This window comes from Neopsephotus bourkii, unplaced genomic scaffold (assembly GCF_033783945.1).
Source record: "Neopsephotus bourkii isolate Nb327-2 ecotype Australia unplaced genomic scaffold, CSIRO-AGI_Nbou_v1 NB_53, whole genome shotgun sequence".
In the NCBI taxonomy this organism is placed as follows: Eukaryota; Metazoa; Chordata; class Aves; order Psittaciformes; family Psittacidae; genus Neopsephotus; species Neopsephotus bourkii.
This window is the reverse complement of record NW_026900570.1, coordinates 12,835,499-12,851,464: the sequence shown is the minus strand read 5'-3', so window position 1 is coordinate 12,851,464 and position 15,966 is coordinate 12,835,499. Positions and strand designations below refer to the sequence as shown.

The following is a 15,966-nucleotide window of genomic DNA, read 5'->3' as shown; positions in this document are numbered from 1 at the left end:
CACTTTCAAAAGCTTGTTTATTAGAACTGCTGATCCAAAGTGTGCTGAAATGCATGAGAATCTTCAGCTGATACAACTTATGCAGGTTACTTTATGAACTAGAAACATCATTTTCCCACCATTTCACAAAAATCACAGGCTGGTTTGGGTTGATGTTAAAAGCTCATCTAGTTCCAGTCCCCCTGCCATGGGCAGGGACACCTCCCACTAGACCAGGTTGTTCCAAGCCCTGTCCAACCTGGCCCTGAACACTGCCAGAGATGGGGCAGCCACAACTTCTCTGTGCCAGTGCCTCACCACCCTCACAGGGAAGAGCTTCATAACATCTAATCCAAATCTACCCTCTGACAGTTTACAGCCATTGCCTCTACACAACTACCTATTTCAGTATTTTAAATTAGACTGTGAAAACTATTCCCCCCCCCAATTATAAAAAACCCCAAATTTTATTAACACAAGTCATCACAAAATGTCTTCCTACACACATGTAATTTCTGAAATAATCTAAATCTGCACTTAATAGTTAAAGGGGAACAAAAAAAAGACTACAGTCATTTTAAACAATACATCATATGATAAAACTTCTGGGAACCCACCAGATTGAATTCAAAGTACAAAATAGTGTAATGGAACAGTACCATTTTTGTAGTAGCAATCTGTAAAATAAAGTAACAGTGAAAAAACAGGCTTCTGAAAAAGGAAATACAACTATGAAGAAACGTTTTCCTAAGGGCTAATGATTAATTCGAAAGTCCTTCTGAAGTGAATCATTCTAAAATGCAACTAGTTCTGCTCCTTTCCCAAGCAAGAGTCTCTACAAGAAAGAAACCAAGCTCCCCATAAAACAACTGCACCATGGGATAAGGAAAACTGAGGAAGAACCACCACTTCTCCTCATGGGTTAAAAAGGCTACTTTCTCACTTACAAAAGAAGGGAAGACTCCAAGCACCTTCCAAGAATGACAGCTCATGGTATCTTGGCTCCTAAGAGAGAGAAATCTGCAAGGGCAGATTATCTAAGTGAGGGAAGTGACCACAGTATTAACTGAACTTAAGGTCAAGTCACTCCCACAAATCCTGTTCTTAATCTCACACAGAATGCCTTCCCTTCAATTCATCTGCTGTCATTAATGGCCTGGGAGGAAAAAAAAAAAAAAAAAAACCACAAAAAACACCAAAAAGCCACATACAAAACCCAAAAAAACAACCCAAGCCTACAATGAACCCCCTCCCCGCTAAAACATGATTCACCCTTCTGGCACTATCCAAAATGAGACAGAGAGGATTGTGGTATTTGTGCTTCACCTCCCTAAAAGCAGACACAAAACATAACACACAAGTAAAATCCTATTTCCAAACTTCAGGTTCCCATTGCAAGCTGCAGGGAAGCCTACAGACAACCATTACATCACTGACCAATGCTGCATCATCCATAATTTAATACTGACAACTGGCCATGGAATAGATAAAGATCAACATGCTGACAGACTTGGGGGGGGAGGGGAACTTTTTCCAAACAAACTCACACCACATAGTGTGAAAACAGGCATCACTGAATTCTACATAGTAAGCTTTAAACTGAATGCAAGATTTTTCCATGAGTTTGTACAACTCCCCAGTTTAAATGAAATGAGGAAAAAATGATTCTCTACATACGAACTCACCAGTGAGAACTGTTTACTCCAAACACGCCTTGCTGAGTAGCTGTCTAATGTTACCAATGTCTTACCTCAAAGAATTAAGTTTCTCAGTCATGAATCACTGATTACAAGAGCAGACTATCTTAGCCACAGATGCCTTTCAGTGTTTTAGATCTAGTTTTAAAAATAGGTTTTGGGGGTGTGGGATGCTGGTCTGCCCACTCACAACAAAAAACAAACTCAGCAAAATTATTTTGTGGCCACCTCATTTCACAGTTCTTTAGGTAAAAGTTTTACCTTTTTTTGTTGTGTTTTGCTTAACCATCTTGATAACTGATTTCAGGATTGGCAAAGGGAAGAAGTTCCTTTTTGCCAGGTAGAGCTTTTCCCTCCAGTGCTTTCCCTATCTGTACACCATTCAATCCCATTCAGCAGTCTTTGAAGCTACCTAACTTGCAATACGGCTCCTCCAAGCGCCACTTCCTTTTCTTAAACTGCTACCACAGAACTGGAGTGGAAAAGGAGCAAATATTTTAGAGCAAATAAAATACCCAGTAGCATCATTCACCACAGGAGAAATAAATTTTACACTGGTTCTTAGGGATTCACTGGGTTTGCTCCTGCTCTATTTGCTAGACTTGGAATTAAAGTCCTGCAATATAATCCAGTCCACCAAAAGAAGTAATGCAGAAAACAACTCGACAGACAAAAGAAGTACTTGCCTAACTGCAACTAAGTAGAAAGGAAATGAGAACTACAACAGCCTATGTAAGTTTTGCGCCCAAGCAACACAATCACCTTGCTTTCTCCTTCAACTGGTAAGTGGGGTGGAGGAGGGGATGAATGCAAAAGCAGGTAACTGTGCATTTCATTTTAACTTACAAAACTGGAGAACATGAGACCTGTGTGATACAGCCAGAATAGCAACTTCTACAAAGGTGAGCAAAACCAAAGCCTAAGTTTGATATCTAGCCTGAAACTCTTGAAGCAAAACCAGGTCCAATTCCTGAACATTTGAAAAAATGCACTTCCTGTCCCTGATCACAAACAGCTGTGTTCTTTCAGCAGGTCTAATACAAAACTTCCTGAAAGATGGAGGAATCCTGATGAACTATCATGGAATCAGTACTGTAACACATACAAACACCTGAAGATCAGATCAAATGTCCATCTAGCTCATCTTTAACAGAGACATAATTCTTAGTTGCAGATACTTAGGAAAGGACAAAAAAGGAAGCATTACTAGAATATATTCCCAGCTTCAATTATTCACAAATTTGTAATTCATGCCACTACAAGGGTATTTAACCTGTATTCCTCCTCAAAAAAGTAAATCTAGGTTATCCTTCAGCTTACATACACACTTTTAGCTTCCAAAATACTATGGTGCAGAGTAACAAGCTTAATTAACTTTCATGCAAAGGGCTATCTCCTTTTGCCTTTTCTCAATCCATCATGCCCATCTGACACGCCCTAGTTCTTAGAGTAGAGAGTAAAAAGCTACCTGCAGAAGTTAGACAGATAGAGAAAGGTACACCATCTCAAAATCATCTCTCCATCTACACAGTCTCCTCTTTCCCAAATTGTCAGTTCCTAGATTCCTTACTTGGGTTTGGTACAGAAACAACTCCATATACCGAATCACCACTGTCACCTCTTCTGAGACTTTTCAGGCTCTACTTTACTGTTTCTGAAATAGGGAAAAATGAAGGGACAGAATTAGACCTAGACACATCAGCTCCAAGTGCACTATGGATTTATACACTGAGGCATGACAGAGAACATTAATTGTTCAAAATTATTAGGAAACGAATGTCAATTTGCTTTTTTGACCAACACTAAGCATTAAGCTGCTGTTTAATTCTTAGACTTACCTATCACAACTCTTAAGACCTCACCCATGAGCTCCTAGTTAATCATTAGCTCTAAGTATTTTGTATGTGACGTTTACTAGACATTTATGCACATTAAGTCTAATTTTATTTTTTATCAACTAGCACTGAATATCACAAGGTCCTTCTGCATTTCTTCACAGACAATTCATCTTCACATTGCCTGAACAGGTAAGCAAGAATTCTGTACAAAGAAAGACAGAAAAATAAGCACATTACCTCTCCATTGCCATTTAACTCATGAGAACAGCAGAAACCTATCAGACCTATTTAGATACAGAGCTGAATCATATTCTCAGTCACAGTGCAAACAGAGAAAATTACTCAAAACCATCTACAAAAACAACATGACAAACAACACCTAAAGGGTATGGACTATGAAATGCTACCAGTATTGGCCTGCATCCATTATACAGCATCATGTTTTGCAACACTTGCATACAGAAAAATCCTTTGTTCCACAAACAGGGCTACAACGACCATTCTGGTTAGGTATGCAGTATTTTCCAAAAGCAGTAATGCTACTCTTAATAAGAAAAAAGAAAAATGCTAACAAGACATGCAATTAACGAGCTTGTAAGATTACCTCCATGACATGAGCATCAGTACGCCAGCTTGCCAAACTATTCATGGCTACCCAATTACTCCTGCATCTCAATTCAGATGCACAGATTGCAAGAAACATTGAAGACTATTCATATAAACTTGTTTCACTCTTTGAACATTCATATTAATGCTGATCTGGCAAGATGGCTTATTTTAATACCATAAGAGCAATACAGAAGCCATTTCTCCTTCCTTAAGGAACAGCTCCAAAACAACTTCTACCACGTAATTTTGGGGAAAAAAATAAATAACTGAAGTGAATAGAAAATGGAAGACTGTATTCAAACAGACCCATATGAAAATGGTATAAGTACACAAAATGCAGCAGAAGGCCTGTAAAATTGCCATGAAAATTGATTACTCCGGGCAAAGTTTACTTACTCACCTTTTACCATGGTGATTGAGGATAATAAAATTTTAAAATGCATGCAAGAAGGAACAAGTCAGATTTTACAGCCATTGATGAATAAGAAATGTTTGTGGCTACACATGGGAATACTTTTCACCAGAGTCACAGGCTCCCTATTCAAGTTGCATCAAAACTGGAGAGCTGAGAAGCACAGCAACAATAACAAACATGAGCTGCAATGGGGCAGCTTGTTACACAAAAACTGCAGCATTCCTTTCGGAGATAAACTTAACCAGATTTTTATCTCCCCAAAACAGGTCAGAACCTACAGGTAGTAAGAGCCACCTGCTTGAGATGCACCTACTTTATCTGCTGCTTCTTTTGCTGGACAAAAGAACAAAACATTCTGGTTCTCAGTTCCTGCAGTTTTGCATACCCCTGCCAGCAGCGGCTGAACTCAAGCCCTTTAAAACATTATTAGAAGTCAGGACATATGACTTTAAACACATCTGAAGTGTTTAACAGACTTTAATTAAATAATTATATTTAATTATCAGTCAAATTTCTTAGGAAATCAACCACTTCCATGTTTCATTACAACAGAGTAGACCTTGGACAAGTTAAAATGTTATGTTTTCCTCAAAAATAGCTGGAACCATTTTAAAACCCACATGACTTCAGCTCCACAAACTAGCATTTGAACAATGTTGCTCCGTGTAAAATTTTCCAATACAAAAACGCAACAAGTTGTAGACTGAGCTCAGCTTTAGTTCCCAAAATTGAGAAGTTCACCTTAATACCATGAACATACCACTGGGTAGGCTACACCTATTTGTCCCAAGCCAAATGATAGCGAAGGGATTTCTGAGAACTTAAAGATTCTTTTTTAGTTCATCCCATGGTCAGAGAAGGTCCTACTCAAGACAACTATTCACCTCAGTGTTAAATGGCAGCACAAGAACGTATTTTCATTTTAGTGCTTTCTGCCCTCAGAATAAAAACAAGAATACTTTATGTAGAGAAGACCTATGTGTTCAACACTAACATTAAAGGAGTTCATAAAGCTTTGATTTTTCTGTAGGGTTTTTTTTTTATTATAGGAGCATTCACTCTTTATGTTTTTATCAACTTTTTAGCATAAAAGCCCCATATACTTAGATGAAAAAATAGAATAAAATACAGCCTTTTAAAGGGTCGGTCATTTGTAATTAAGTTTCTTTAAAAAACAGTACTCCATTAAAGTATATAATAAAAAATATACAAAGATATAAATAGAATGCCACAGTACCCTATTAGTTAATAAAAGAAAAAAAATCACTTCAGAAACAGGCTCAGGTTTCTCTTTTCAACTGCTTTGTACAAACTGTAACTGCTACTCAGAAGTGTTTAAAACCCCCCTCCTCAATAAAATTTATACCTTTCTATTTGATTTGCTCTCCCTGGGCCTCCAAGAAAACCAGCCAAACAAAAAAGAATAAACTTCAAAATCTCAAATAAGGGAGATTATTTCATCCAGCCAGCTCAGCGATACCAGGGCAAGATTATTCCCTACAGAGTATTTGCTACTGCTTAATGCAGTCCATACTGTGTGTCCTAACACATTATGCAAATGACACGCACATAAAAGAAAATGTCTATCTCAAAGTGCACCCCTCTACCAACAGCCAATTTGTAATTAGCCATGTCCTCTAAGGAGGCACCTCATTCACTCTCAGCAAAGCAGCAGCTGCTTCCAAATGGAAATAAATTTGTAACAAAAATAAGCCTACTACCTAAACTCCCAAAGGTGTATGCCCAAGCCAGTCAAAATCTAGGCAGATATTTGTTATTTTCCAGAATGCCCACACAGAACCTCTCACACCCAATGCCAAATATTTATTAACATGATTTGTATCAGGCTCTCTCAAGCATCATGCTGTTCAGAGCTTGCAGCAACAGCTCCTAGTGCTTCTCTACTCACACTTTGTAAACTTTTCAATGCAAAAATCAAGAACAGAATATGTAAAGCAGCAACATTTCCTGCTGAATACAATTCATTGACAAGATACAAAATGATAACAGGATGCACCAATTCAGAAAGATGCAGTAGTTCTAGCCCCCCATATAAAGAGATTCAGAGAACAAAGCATACAGCTGTGCCTAGTTTTTACTTTCCTTTTACCAAATGATCCAAGCTCCAAACTCTAGCATCATCTCCATGAAGATTCTCTTCAAATCTAACAGCAACAATAGAACATTAAGACCGTTCAGAAAACTGTTTCACCATTACTAACAAAAGACAGTAAATAACAATTCAGGGAGTAGCCAGAATTCCCACGTAACTGGAAAAAAGCAAGAATGTATTTCAACCTCTTAGAAAGGGCAAACACAATAGAGGAAGCCTTCCTACTAAATAATCTTTACGTATTTAAGAACTGTATACATAAAACAGCTTATCCCACCTTGCAACTCTAAGACTAGGCACTTTCAGGTTTACAAGATGCACTGAGCCTCTGATATGAACACAGTCACAGCGTGTTTGGCATCACATCAGTTGTACTTCTATGGCATGTACCTACTATTAGGTGATGGGGAAAAAAGTACCATGGAAGTGTCTTCACAAAAATATTGAAAATGACAAGACTTAAGAAGGACTTGGACAGAAGAAATGTACAGCATTTATATTAATCTACACTGTATAATAAACAGGCAAAGCTGATTTGATCATCCCTTTTCATCCACCACTCTGACCCAACAGCGTAATTCTCATCCACTGTTTACCTCCTATGCTCAGCACAATATATTATTTAGTACATGCACATATATTATCTACTATGGGAGGCAAACAAATACTTCCCCTGTAGCAAGGCCCTGAATTCAAGGATCTGATGAGATCATAGGCTCTGACGCCTTCTACAACCACAGAGTTATACCTAACAGCTCATCAGGCTGACTTGTGGACTGCTGTCAATTCAGACTGTTTCAGCATCAATTTAAAAGTCTCCCCATTTATACTAGGGCTAACTCATGCTTTTTAAAAACAATGACCCCTGCACACAACACACAAACAACTGCAAGGAAGAGTAACACACAACCCAATGCTAGAAAACATTTGTTTTTCTTCCAGTTGTTGGCAGATTAAAAGAAAAAACAACATGCCAGTTACAAAGCATCAGTATATATTCCTGACATGTTAGTCTAACACTGCTACACTCAATTCCTTAGAAAGAGATACAGAAAGGTTTTCATTTTAATAAGGCTCACAGGTTGCACACATTTATATTCTAATCACCATCTACACAGCAACAGATGTATTCACAAGATTATTATTAAAAATAAAAGGCCAGCATCTACTCTTTTCAGAGCCCATACTGTTCTGCTGAGCTATGATTTGGTCATCCATCTACACAAAGATGTTTCCACACATTCAACAGGGACAAGATCACGAGAGACAAGATCACAAATATGTACACTGCACAAGATTATATACTTTCCTTTCCTCAACTATTCTCTCAGTTGGGCTTTCTTCTGTAAGCAAGTAAATACAACAGACTAGAAGTAATACATCTGAAGTATCAGAATTAAAAATATTAAAAATAGCTCATACAAGGAAAAATTAACCCAGTGCCTTGATATAATTCAAACTATTCTGTGATCCTATGTTTGTTAAACCTGTTAAAAAAAAAAAAAGTTCACTCTTATAATGCACGTATTGCATGCAGTAACTGCAACTATTTTGTACTGACCCAGTTCAAGATACTCCTCTGTCCATCACGATTCTCTTGCAAAAACTGATGGTCTGGTTTAGGGTTTGGTTTTGGTTTGGTTGTCCCGTCCCGTCCCGTCCCCCCAGACAATTAGCAAAGTGGTACCACCAACAAAGGTGTATTTTTGGGAAGCAAAAAGTCACTTTAAAACCCACCATGTGCAGCTACATTTGAAAGCAGATCCCTTCCTTTTCTTGAAGGAATTATTTGCTGCTTTATATTGTCGTTTAAACACTTAGCACTACGTCATGGAAGAGGTCCATGTTGTTTCAAATCATCTTAGGCTTACCCCGACATAGATGAGAGCAGAAGTCAGTGTTATGCTCACATAATTAAGCAGAATTTGACCCAAGCATTTTGAACAGCTATAACCGTAACTCCTGGCAATGTTGGTATTAATAGTGAATTTTATTCTCCCTTGACAAAATGTTTGTGCAGAATTCTTCATCACCGTAAGGAATATACACTTCTAATGACTAGCTCTGGTACTGTTTGACATAGAATCTTACAAATGCATTTCTCCAACTTGGATTTAACATTATGGTTAAACCGTACTGCTTTTAAGCATTAGGCATAAGAAAAGTACTGATATCCAATCACAGAGTTCCACAACAGTTCACATGTTTACAGGCATATTTACATAAAGATGGAATTTAAATAAGGGATCAAAATACAGTCCTTCAGTGCCTGTGTCCCTGCAGTAGAGAGACACAGCACATAGGAGTCATTACTTCAAGTTTACCAATGTCAACCCAACTGGGTTGTTAAAATAGTACACGATCTATTAATTATTGTTAGCAAGAGCACCAATCATTTTCTATTTTTAGCGTCATCATTGCCCTTCTCTGGTTCCTGACCCTTCCAGCACAGGCTTCTCTTTAGTTTATGCAGTTGTGCTCTCTCTGATAAGATGTATAAGCAAGAATCTTTTTTTCTCCCCTCTTCTGAAATCAAGTATTCATGGTTACAATGCAAATACAAAATAATCTCTGATTTTTCTTTTACAAAAATCTTTGAAAACGTATTTCCTGATTATCGCCAAATACAGAAATTCTCAGAAATCTCTAAGGGCAGGCAACTGTTCCTAACAACTCAGCTGTTAAAAAAACAAACAAACAAACAAACAAACAAACAAACAAACACCAACAAACAAACAAAAAAAGATCCCACAAAACCAAAACCCCAAAGCCCACACTCTTAATGCAAATTTGCAGTAAGGTATTAGAAACTTGCAACAAATACCTAAATGTTATGTGTGTTCTGATGAGATCCAACAGAAAAATATCAAACACTTTTAAGAAATTATTTTATAAAATACTCCTAGTAATCATAAACTAAGGAAACTACTTACAGTAAAAATTTTACTTCTAAAACCACACATGCTGTGGTAAATTTTTTTTCATCCTACGATTAGCATTTTGCGTGCAATTTTAATACAGATTAACAGTAAACTATACCACAAACTTAGCAATTCTTTTAAAGTAAGCACAAAATAGTGGGAATAGAAAAGCAAAAAAAAAAAGGCACTTTTTGTTGTGCCTTTCTAGGCAGAGGAAGGGAGATTAAAAGTGCACTAAAGATGAAGCCAGTTCCAGCCTCAAATCTGGACAAGCCTGTAGATGGGACGTTGTGACTGAAGCAGTACTGCCTGTACCTCAGCAGGTCTTAATCACTCCAGCAAAACACTGCTACAGCCTGACGAAACAGAGATAGTATATGCCTGTTAATCTAAAAGCCAAAAGAACACGCTCTCACTTATCTGTCCTTATGAACATAAGCTCAGCAATTCTTGCACCCATTTGCAAATGTGTGTCAGATTTCAAACAGAATGGCAAACAGCCCTAAGAGTCTCTGGCCTTCTCTGCCAGCTCCCCCAGGAGCTCAGAATACGTGATCTGTCCCTTTGAACAGGCGCTGTATGTTAAGACGGGAGCCTGCAAGCCTGAATGCACAACCTTTGTTCTCAACGCTCATTTCAGTGAAGGGGCTCTGAAGTGAGAAAGACCACCAGGTACAGTGTCAAAGGGAGAACAGAAAAAGTGAACTGAAAATAAAAACAGAAATCATGGCATGACAAATGGAACATAGTATCAGAACAGATAGGCATTCAAAAAAAAAAAAAAAAAAAAAAAACACCCAAACTATTATCAAACACCATGTATGTTACCTAAGGGAGTTAAATCCCCTCTCCTCGGTTCTCCTACCTCTGTATGCAGACACACAGAAGCACTAACTTCTCAGTCAGAAATTCCCTTTGACTGACCACTGATCTTAAAGCCAGAGGGCAGATTTTTCAGTATTTGATCAAATCTTGATGATTATAGCTGTACTTTTCCAAAACCTTTAATTGGCTGAAAATCCCAATTTCTGTTGAAACTCCCTTGCCAGTGATGAGCACCAGCTATGCCTGGAATCCTCCTTGTGACAACTTGCTACGCATATAGGTCTACAGCTAAACAGTAAATGCAGGTGAGTTCATGCTGCATTATGAAACAAGCATCATATGGGATACAGTCCCAAAAACATGTATCATTTCCCAAAACTGCTAATACCTTGCATGTCAGTACGAGCACGCTATAAAAGCCTGCAACTCCAGTGACTTTTTGCAAACTTCAAATCCCTTTTATATAGTAATTGTGTCTCATTAAAGATGTTTTCTGGTTTTGTTTTGTTTTCCCCAAGAGAAAAGCAGTTCTTACTGTTTAATACAAGAAAGACTTCAGTTAAAGGCATTTGTTCACACATATAGCACAAACACTATACACAGTAACTGTCCCACCAACTGAACTGAGGCAGCAGATCCCACATCACAAACTCTCACTCTCTCTTGGCATTGTACACCAGTCTATGAAAAAAGTTGTAAGAAAGTACTTCGAACTTTCAGCTATGCAGCAATAAGTATACTAAAGTTACTGAGATAGCACTGCAACCTTCATTAGGCATTCATGAGAGGTATCTACGTTCAAGCAAAGATTATGTCAGGCCTGCTGTGATTAAGGTAATCATCACTGTAAGTGCATGTTTTCTAGCAGTTAAAATGTAACTGCAACATGTAAGTATCAGGCAAAACAACAGGCAGAGCAGTCCATTTTGCAATTCCACACCTATTAGTAGTCCCCAATTAGATAACTTTAACATAACGATGTCCAAAAGCGCCACAGGCGGTGTTAGGGCTTACCACAGTAGGGATATGTGGATTATGACAAGTGCCAGTGCCAAAAGACCAGCAGTCTCAATATGACAGAATTAAAAATCAGGTTTTAATTTTTACACTTAGACATGTGGTCTCCCCCCTCTTCCCACATTATTTGAACAGTATTAAAGAGCAGGTTCTCCCAAAATGGCCTTGCTTTCAGTCACATTTTTAAAAAGGACATCAACAAGAATAATGCATGCTTAAATCTACATACAAATTAAGAATCATAATTGACCACGGTCTTAAAGGTTAAATAAGAAAGCAGATGATATTAAGATTCACATGTCCTCACCTAACCTACCTGCTTTAGTCGACTGTATCTTACAAAACCATATGTGCTACTTTCAAACCAAGGCAAAAGGGTGAATTGAGGACAGCACTAAACTAAAACCTGATGTCCTTAAAAAACAAAACAAAACAAACCCAACCCACACTTCTTTTTTTTTTTCAGTTCTGTAGATTTAAAAATCACTCTACTATATATCAGTTTCAGCAAACAAAAGCAGGGCACACATATAAAAGCCATCCATTTCACAGCCCTACAAAGATTTAGGGCAGTTTTCTGTCTTTGACAAAACATGCCCTAACTGATAAATACAAAAGCAAATTTGTCTTTGTAAATAAAGTTTAGGACAGATCTTAGAGCAACGTATTTTGTTGGATCTGAAATTACAGTTGTTTCGCAGACATTACTATTAATAGAGAGTACAGAAGGAAGCGTCAGGCACAGCTCTGTGTTAAAAACTGTGTGGCGAGTCCGAACATGCAGTGGTGCCACCATAGGGCATACTATGAAGTTTTCAAACTAAGCACACAGACGACTGTTCCAGCAACAAATGCTATTAACAGAAATGCGTTGAATACAAGCCGCTACATACAGACAGGAGGGTGACAAGTACTACGTACTACCTACAAGGAGGCAGAGGCCAAGCCCGTATTTCTACTAAAAAGCAGCACAGTTTGAGTGGGACGAGGAGGTGCGGGACGGGGACGACGAAGCCGTACCCCACCACCGTCCGCCGGGAACAGGGGAGGGACGGGGCGGACAAGCGCCGGGAGGCCGCAGGGGAGCTGACCGCGGGACTGGGGGCTCACCCCACGGAAACCGCCGCCCCAAGGGCGAGGACGCCGGCTGTTCCGCAGGGCGGGAAGCGGAGCCGCCGCCCGGGCCGCAAAGCAGCGGAGGCGTCCCCTCACACACGCTTCCCCTGTCCCGGGAGCTACGCCCCGACTGCGAGGGGAGCCCTCAGCCGGGCCAGCAGCCGGTCCCCCTCTGCCGGGGAGCCGCACGCCCGCACCGCTCCCAGCGTCCAACTCCCAGCAACTCCAAGGCGGGAGGGCAGGAAGAGAGCGGGAGGAAGAAAGGGAGGGAGAAAGGGAGGGAAAGAGGGGGCGGCCATTAAACCCGCTCCAGCCAAGCCGTTCCCCGCGGCGGGAGGCGACCGCCCAGCCCGGCCCTGCCCGCCGCGTACGCGCAGCCCGCGCCTCTCCCGCCCCCGCCGCTCATACCTGGCCGTTGTTGCCGCCGCCCGGGGGGGGCTCGTTGTTTCCATCTCCGCCGGGTGGCCCCGCTGCCCACCGGGTCGCCATTATTTCATTCCCGGTTACAAAGGAGGAGCAAATCCTCTGGAGCCCACATCGGGGAAGGGAAAGGAGAGGAGGGAAGAACCAGAGCCGTTCGCGCACACCCGGGCCGACGAGGCCAGCCCCGCCGCCGCGGGAGGGGGGCTCAGCCCCTTCACGCAGCTGCCATAGGGAAGCGCACCGGGACGACCCTGGGCTTCAGCTGCGCACCCCAGCTTCTGCCTTCATGGCTGGAGAAGAGAGAGAGAGCAGATGTGTCAGTCCTCGGCGCGGGGACGCTGCCGCCTCCTCCGGCACCAGTCCCTTGTTAGGCTAATTGCACCCGCTCGTCATCTTCCTCTTCCTCCGGCTCCTCCTATCCAGAGCCCCAGCCGCGGGGAGGAGAGGGCAGGCGGGGAGAAACGGGAGGTGCCCGCTCCCTCTTGCCTCGCTACACATAGGCTTTCGTGCCGCCGGAGGGAGTAGCGACGGGGGAGCGCTGCCCCGAGCCGCACAGGACGAGAGGGAGAGGAGCCGTGGCTACCGAGGACAGCAGGCCGGTCTCTCCTCGCGTTGGCCCAGCCGAACTTTGATCAACTGGTGGAGTATGGAGCAAGCTGCCAAGGGGCCGCTCCTTCGCCGGGTCGGGCGGAAGCCGCCGCCCGTTCACAGTCCTCGTCCCGGCCGTAACCACTGGTGTGACCGGGCGGGGGGCGGCGGGAACGCACAAACGCCGGTTGGAAAACGGCAACAAAGAGCCCTCCCGGCAGCAGTGAGGCCGAGACCCCCACTCGGCAGAGCTGGGCTTTTGTCTCTCACACGAGTCTACCCCGCTCGCAGGCGGCTCCCTCCCCCCGTTTACGTAGCCGGAGCCGTTCGCGATCAGACCACCGCGCCCCACGCCCCGCCCGCCACCCCTCCCTCGGGCCTCCCGCCTTTCTCCGCACAGACGCGCCGTTTGGCCCCGGCGATGGCAGCAGGCGGCCGCTCAGGGCCAGCCCTACCCTGCCCCCGCTGCTAGCTCCGCCGCCGCCAATTAGGGCGTCTCGGCGCTGGGGGCCATTGCGCCGAGCCAGCTGCGCCCGCCGCGCTTCCCCGGCTACCTGCGCACCGGCCTCGCCCACCGCCGCAGGCGGCGGCAACTAGCTGCACTCCAGCCCCGTTCCGGGCTCGACGTGAGGGGGAGCAGTGGGCGCGCTGAGGAGCTACAGCCAGCGCCCAGCTGAAGGCGCGGGGATTTGCGCCGCGGAACCTCCTCCGCGCTAGTGGACGTGATCTCTCGCCGGGCCAGCGCGGCATCTCTTGTCGTCCGCGGCCCCAGCACCCGAACACGGGTCGCGTCTTCCCTCGTCCCGTTACACCACCGCCACGGGAAGGCCCCGTGCCTGCCTCAGCGCCTCGCGGTGGTCCCCACCCTGACAGGAGCCAGGGGCTGCAGCCCCTCTCCCTCCCCTCAGCCCGCTAAGCCCAGGCCGGCAGCGCGACCCCGCGGCGGGCGGCAGTGGCTCACCGGCCCTCAAGCTGCCCCAGTCTTACTCGGCAGCCCGGGGGTCTCCAGCACCTCCGCCTCGCGGCGACGATAAAGCGTTCCCGGCTCTATCGGTTCCCGCTGCCTCTGCGGGTGGGGAGCCCTTCCCGTTCCCCCGCCTCCAAGCTGGCCGTTGCTGTTCCCTCCAAAAATCCACCCACCTCCTCAGACGACACCGCGAGGACAGGAACTGGCTCCCGGCTGCCTTCCAGGGCACCCCCCCTTCGGCCCGGGAGCGCAGAGCCCCGCCGGGCCCGCACCCCACCACCGGCCTCCGTCCGCTGCCCGCCAACACGCCTGAGGCGGAGGCGTCGGCGTTTTCTGCCCCCCCCGCGCTTTCGGGGGGTGGGTCACATAGGAGTAATGTGGTGTTCCGCCCTAAGGCAGAATTCAGTGCTTGTCTCGCCAGCTCTGACCCGCACCTGGCTTCGTGAGGGCTCGCCTGGCGGTGGAGACGGCTGTCTCTGTTGGATGGGGCCATGCCGAAGTCCTGAGACCGCTGTTCAGTGTATGGGGAGCTTGGTTTTGCTGTCTCCTTGAAGGTCTTAAATAAAACCATCTTCTACATCTATCGTCAGAGTGTGTGATATTTTTTTTTTCCTTAAATGATTATTTTCAGCATAAAGGCTGGACAAGTGAGGTCTCTGTGAAAGGAAAAGAAGAGCAAGGCATTTGTAATAAATGGTAAAGGTCTTCTGGGAAATGAAAGGTCATGCCTGGTTTGTGGGCTCAAAACAGTGATGTTTTGGGTTGGGTGGGTTTTTTTTACTATGCTACTCTCAAGCAATCTCTGAAAAGAAGTGACTGGCCTGGTTTTATCCCTCACATTGGCAGCAGGTATGAATATTGGTATCCAAAGATCTGGGTGAAGAGCTTACATCCTTACAGCTGGAGAAAAAGTCTGTCCATGTGCTGGTTCTTGACAACTAAGGTCACATTTGCCGTGTTTAAAAGGGTGTTACAACTCAAGGCCCGTTGCACTTTCTCAGGTGCTTACCTACATCGAGGTGCTGCTATGTATTTCATGAGGTGTCTATACAGTTAAGAACCTGTAGTGGTTTCTGAAGAGTTTGAGTTTCTCATAGATTTCTGATAATGGCTACTTTGTGGATGAACCTGACCCGGACCAGAGATTATATATACATATTTTAAATGAGCATCCTGCTGTCCAGCTGGCAATCCACAGATGGTTCTGCCCAGCTCTCTAATTGTTTCTCACTGCTGTCCAGACCCTGAGCAAATTCTTGTAATGTAGTCTGGCCCATGGTTGTCAAGAAGTTGAAAGGACCAGAATTAAAATCACTTGAGATTTTTGAAGGGTGGAGAAGGGAAACAGTGGGAGCGCTTTTCCTGTTTAGAAGCTGTTAGCAAACAGAACAAAGTGTAGCTGTGTGCTTGGCTGCATACTGCTCTCTGCACTGTAGTCATCATGTCAATCCACAGAAC

The 15,966-nt window shown here is 43.7% G+C and overlaps 1 protein-coding gene across 1 annotated transcript in view; it reads right to left on the bottom strand.

Annotated features, from left to right (window-relative positions):
- ARHGAP21 (Rho GTPase activating protein 21) overlaps window positions 1-14,635 on the bottom strand; it is a 110,589-nt gene extending 95,954 nt beyond the window's left edge. Inside the window, exons 1-2 of the mRNA XM_061351471.1 lie at window positions 14,529-14,635; window positions 12,939-13,243 (exon numbers count right to left, since the gene is read on the bottom strand). Of these exons, the coding sequence (XP_061207455.1) occupies window positions 12,939-13,019 (81 nt within the window). The 5' untranslated portion in view covers window positions 13,020-13,243; window positions 14,529-14,635. The remainder of the gene's footprint in view (window positions 1-12,938; window positions 13,244-14,528) is intronic.
- Window positions 14,636-15,966: the final 1,331 nt, after the last annotated feature.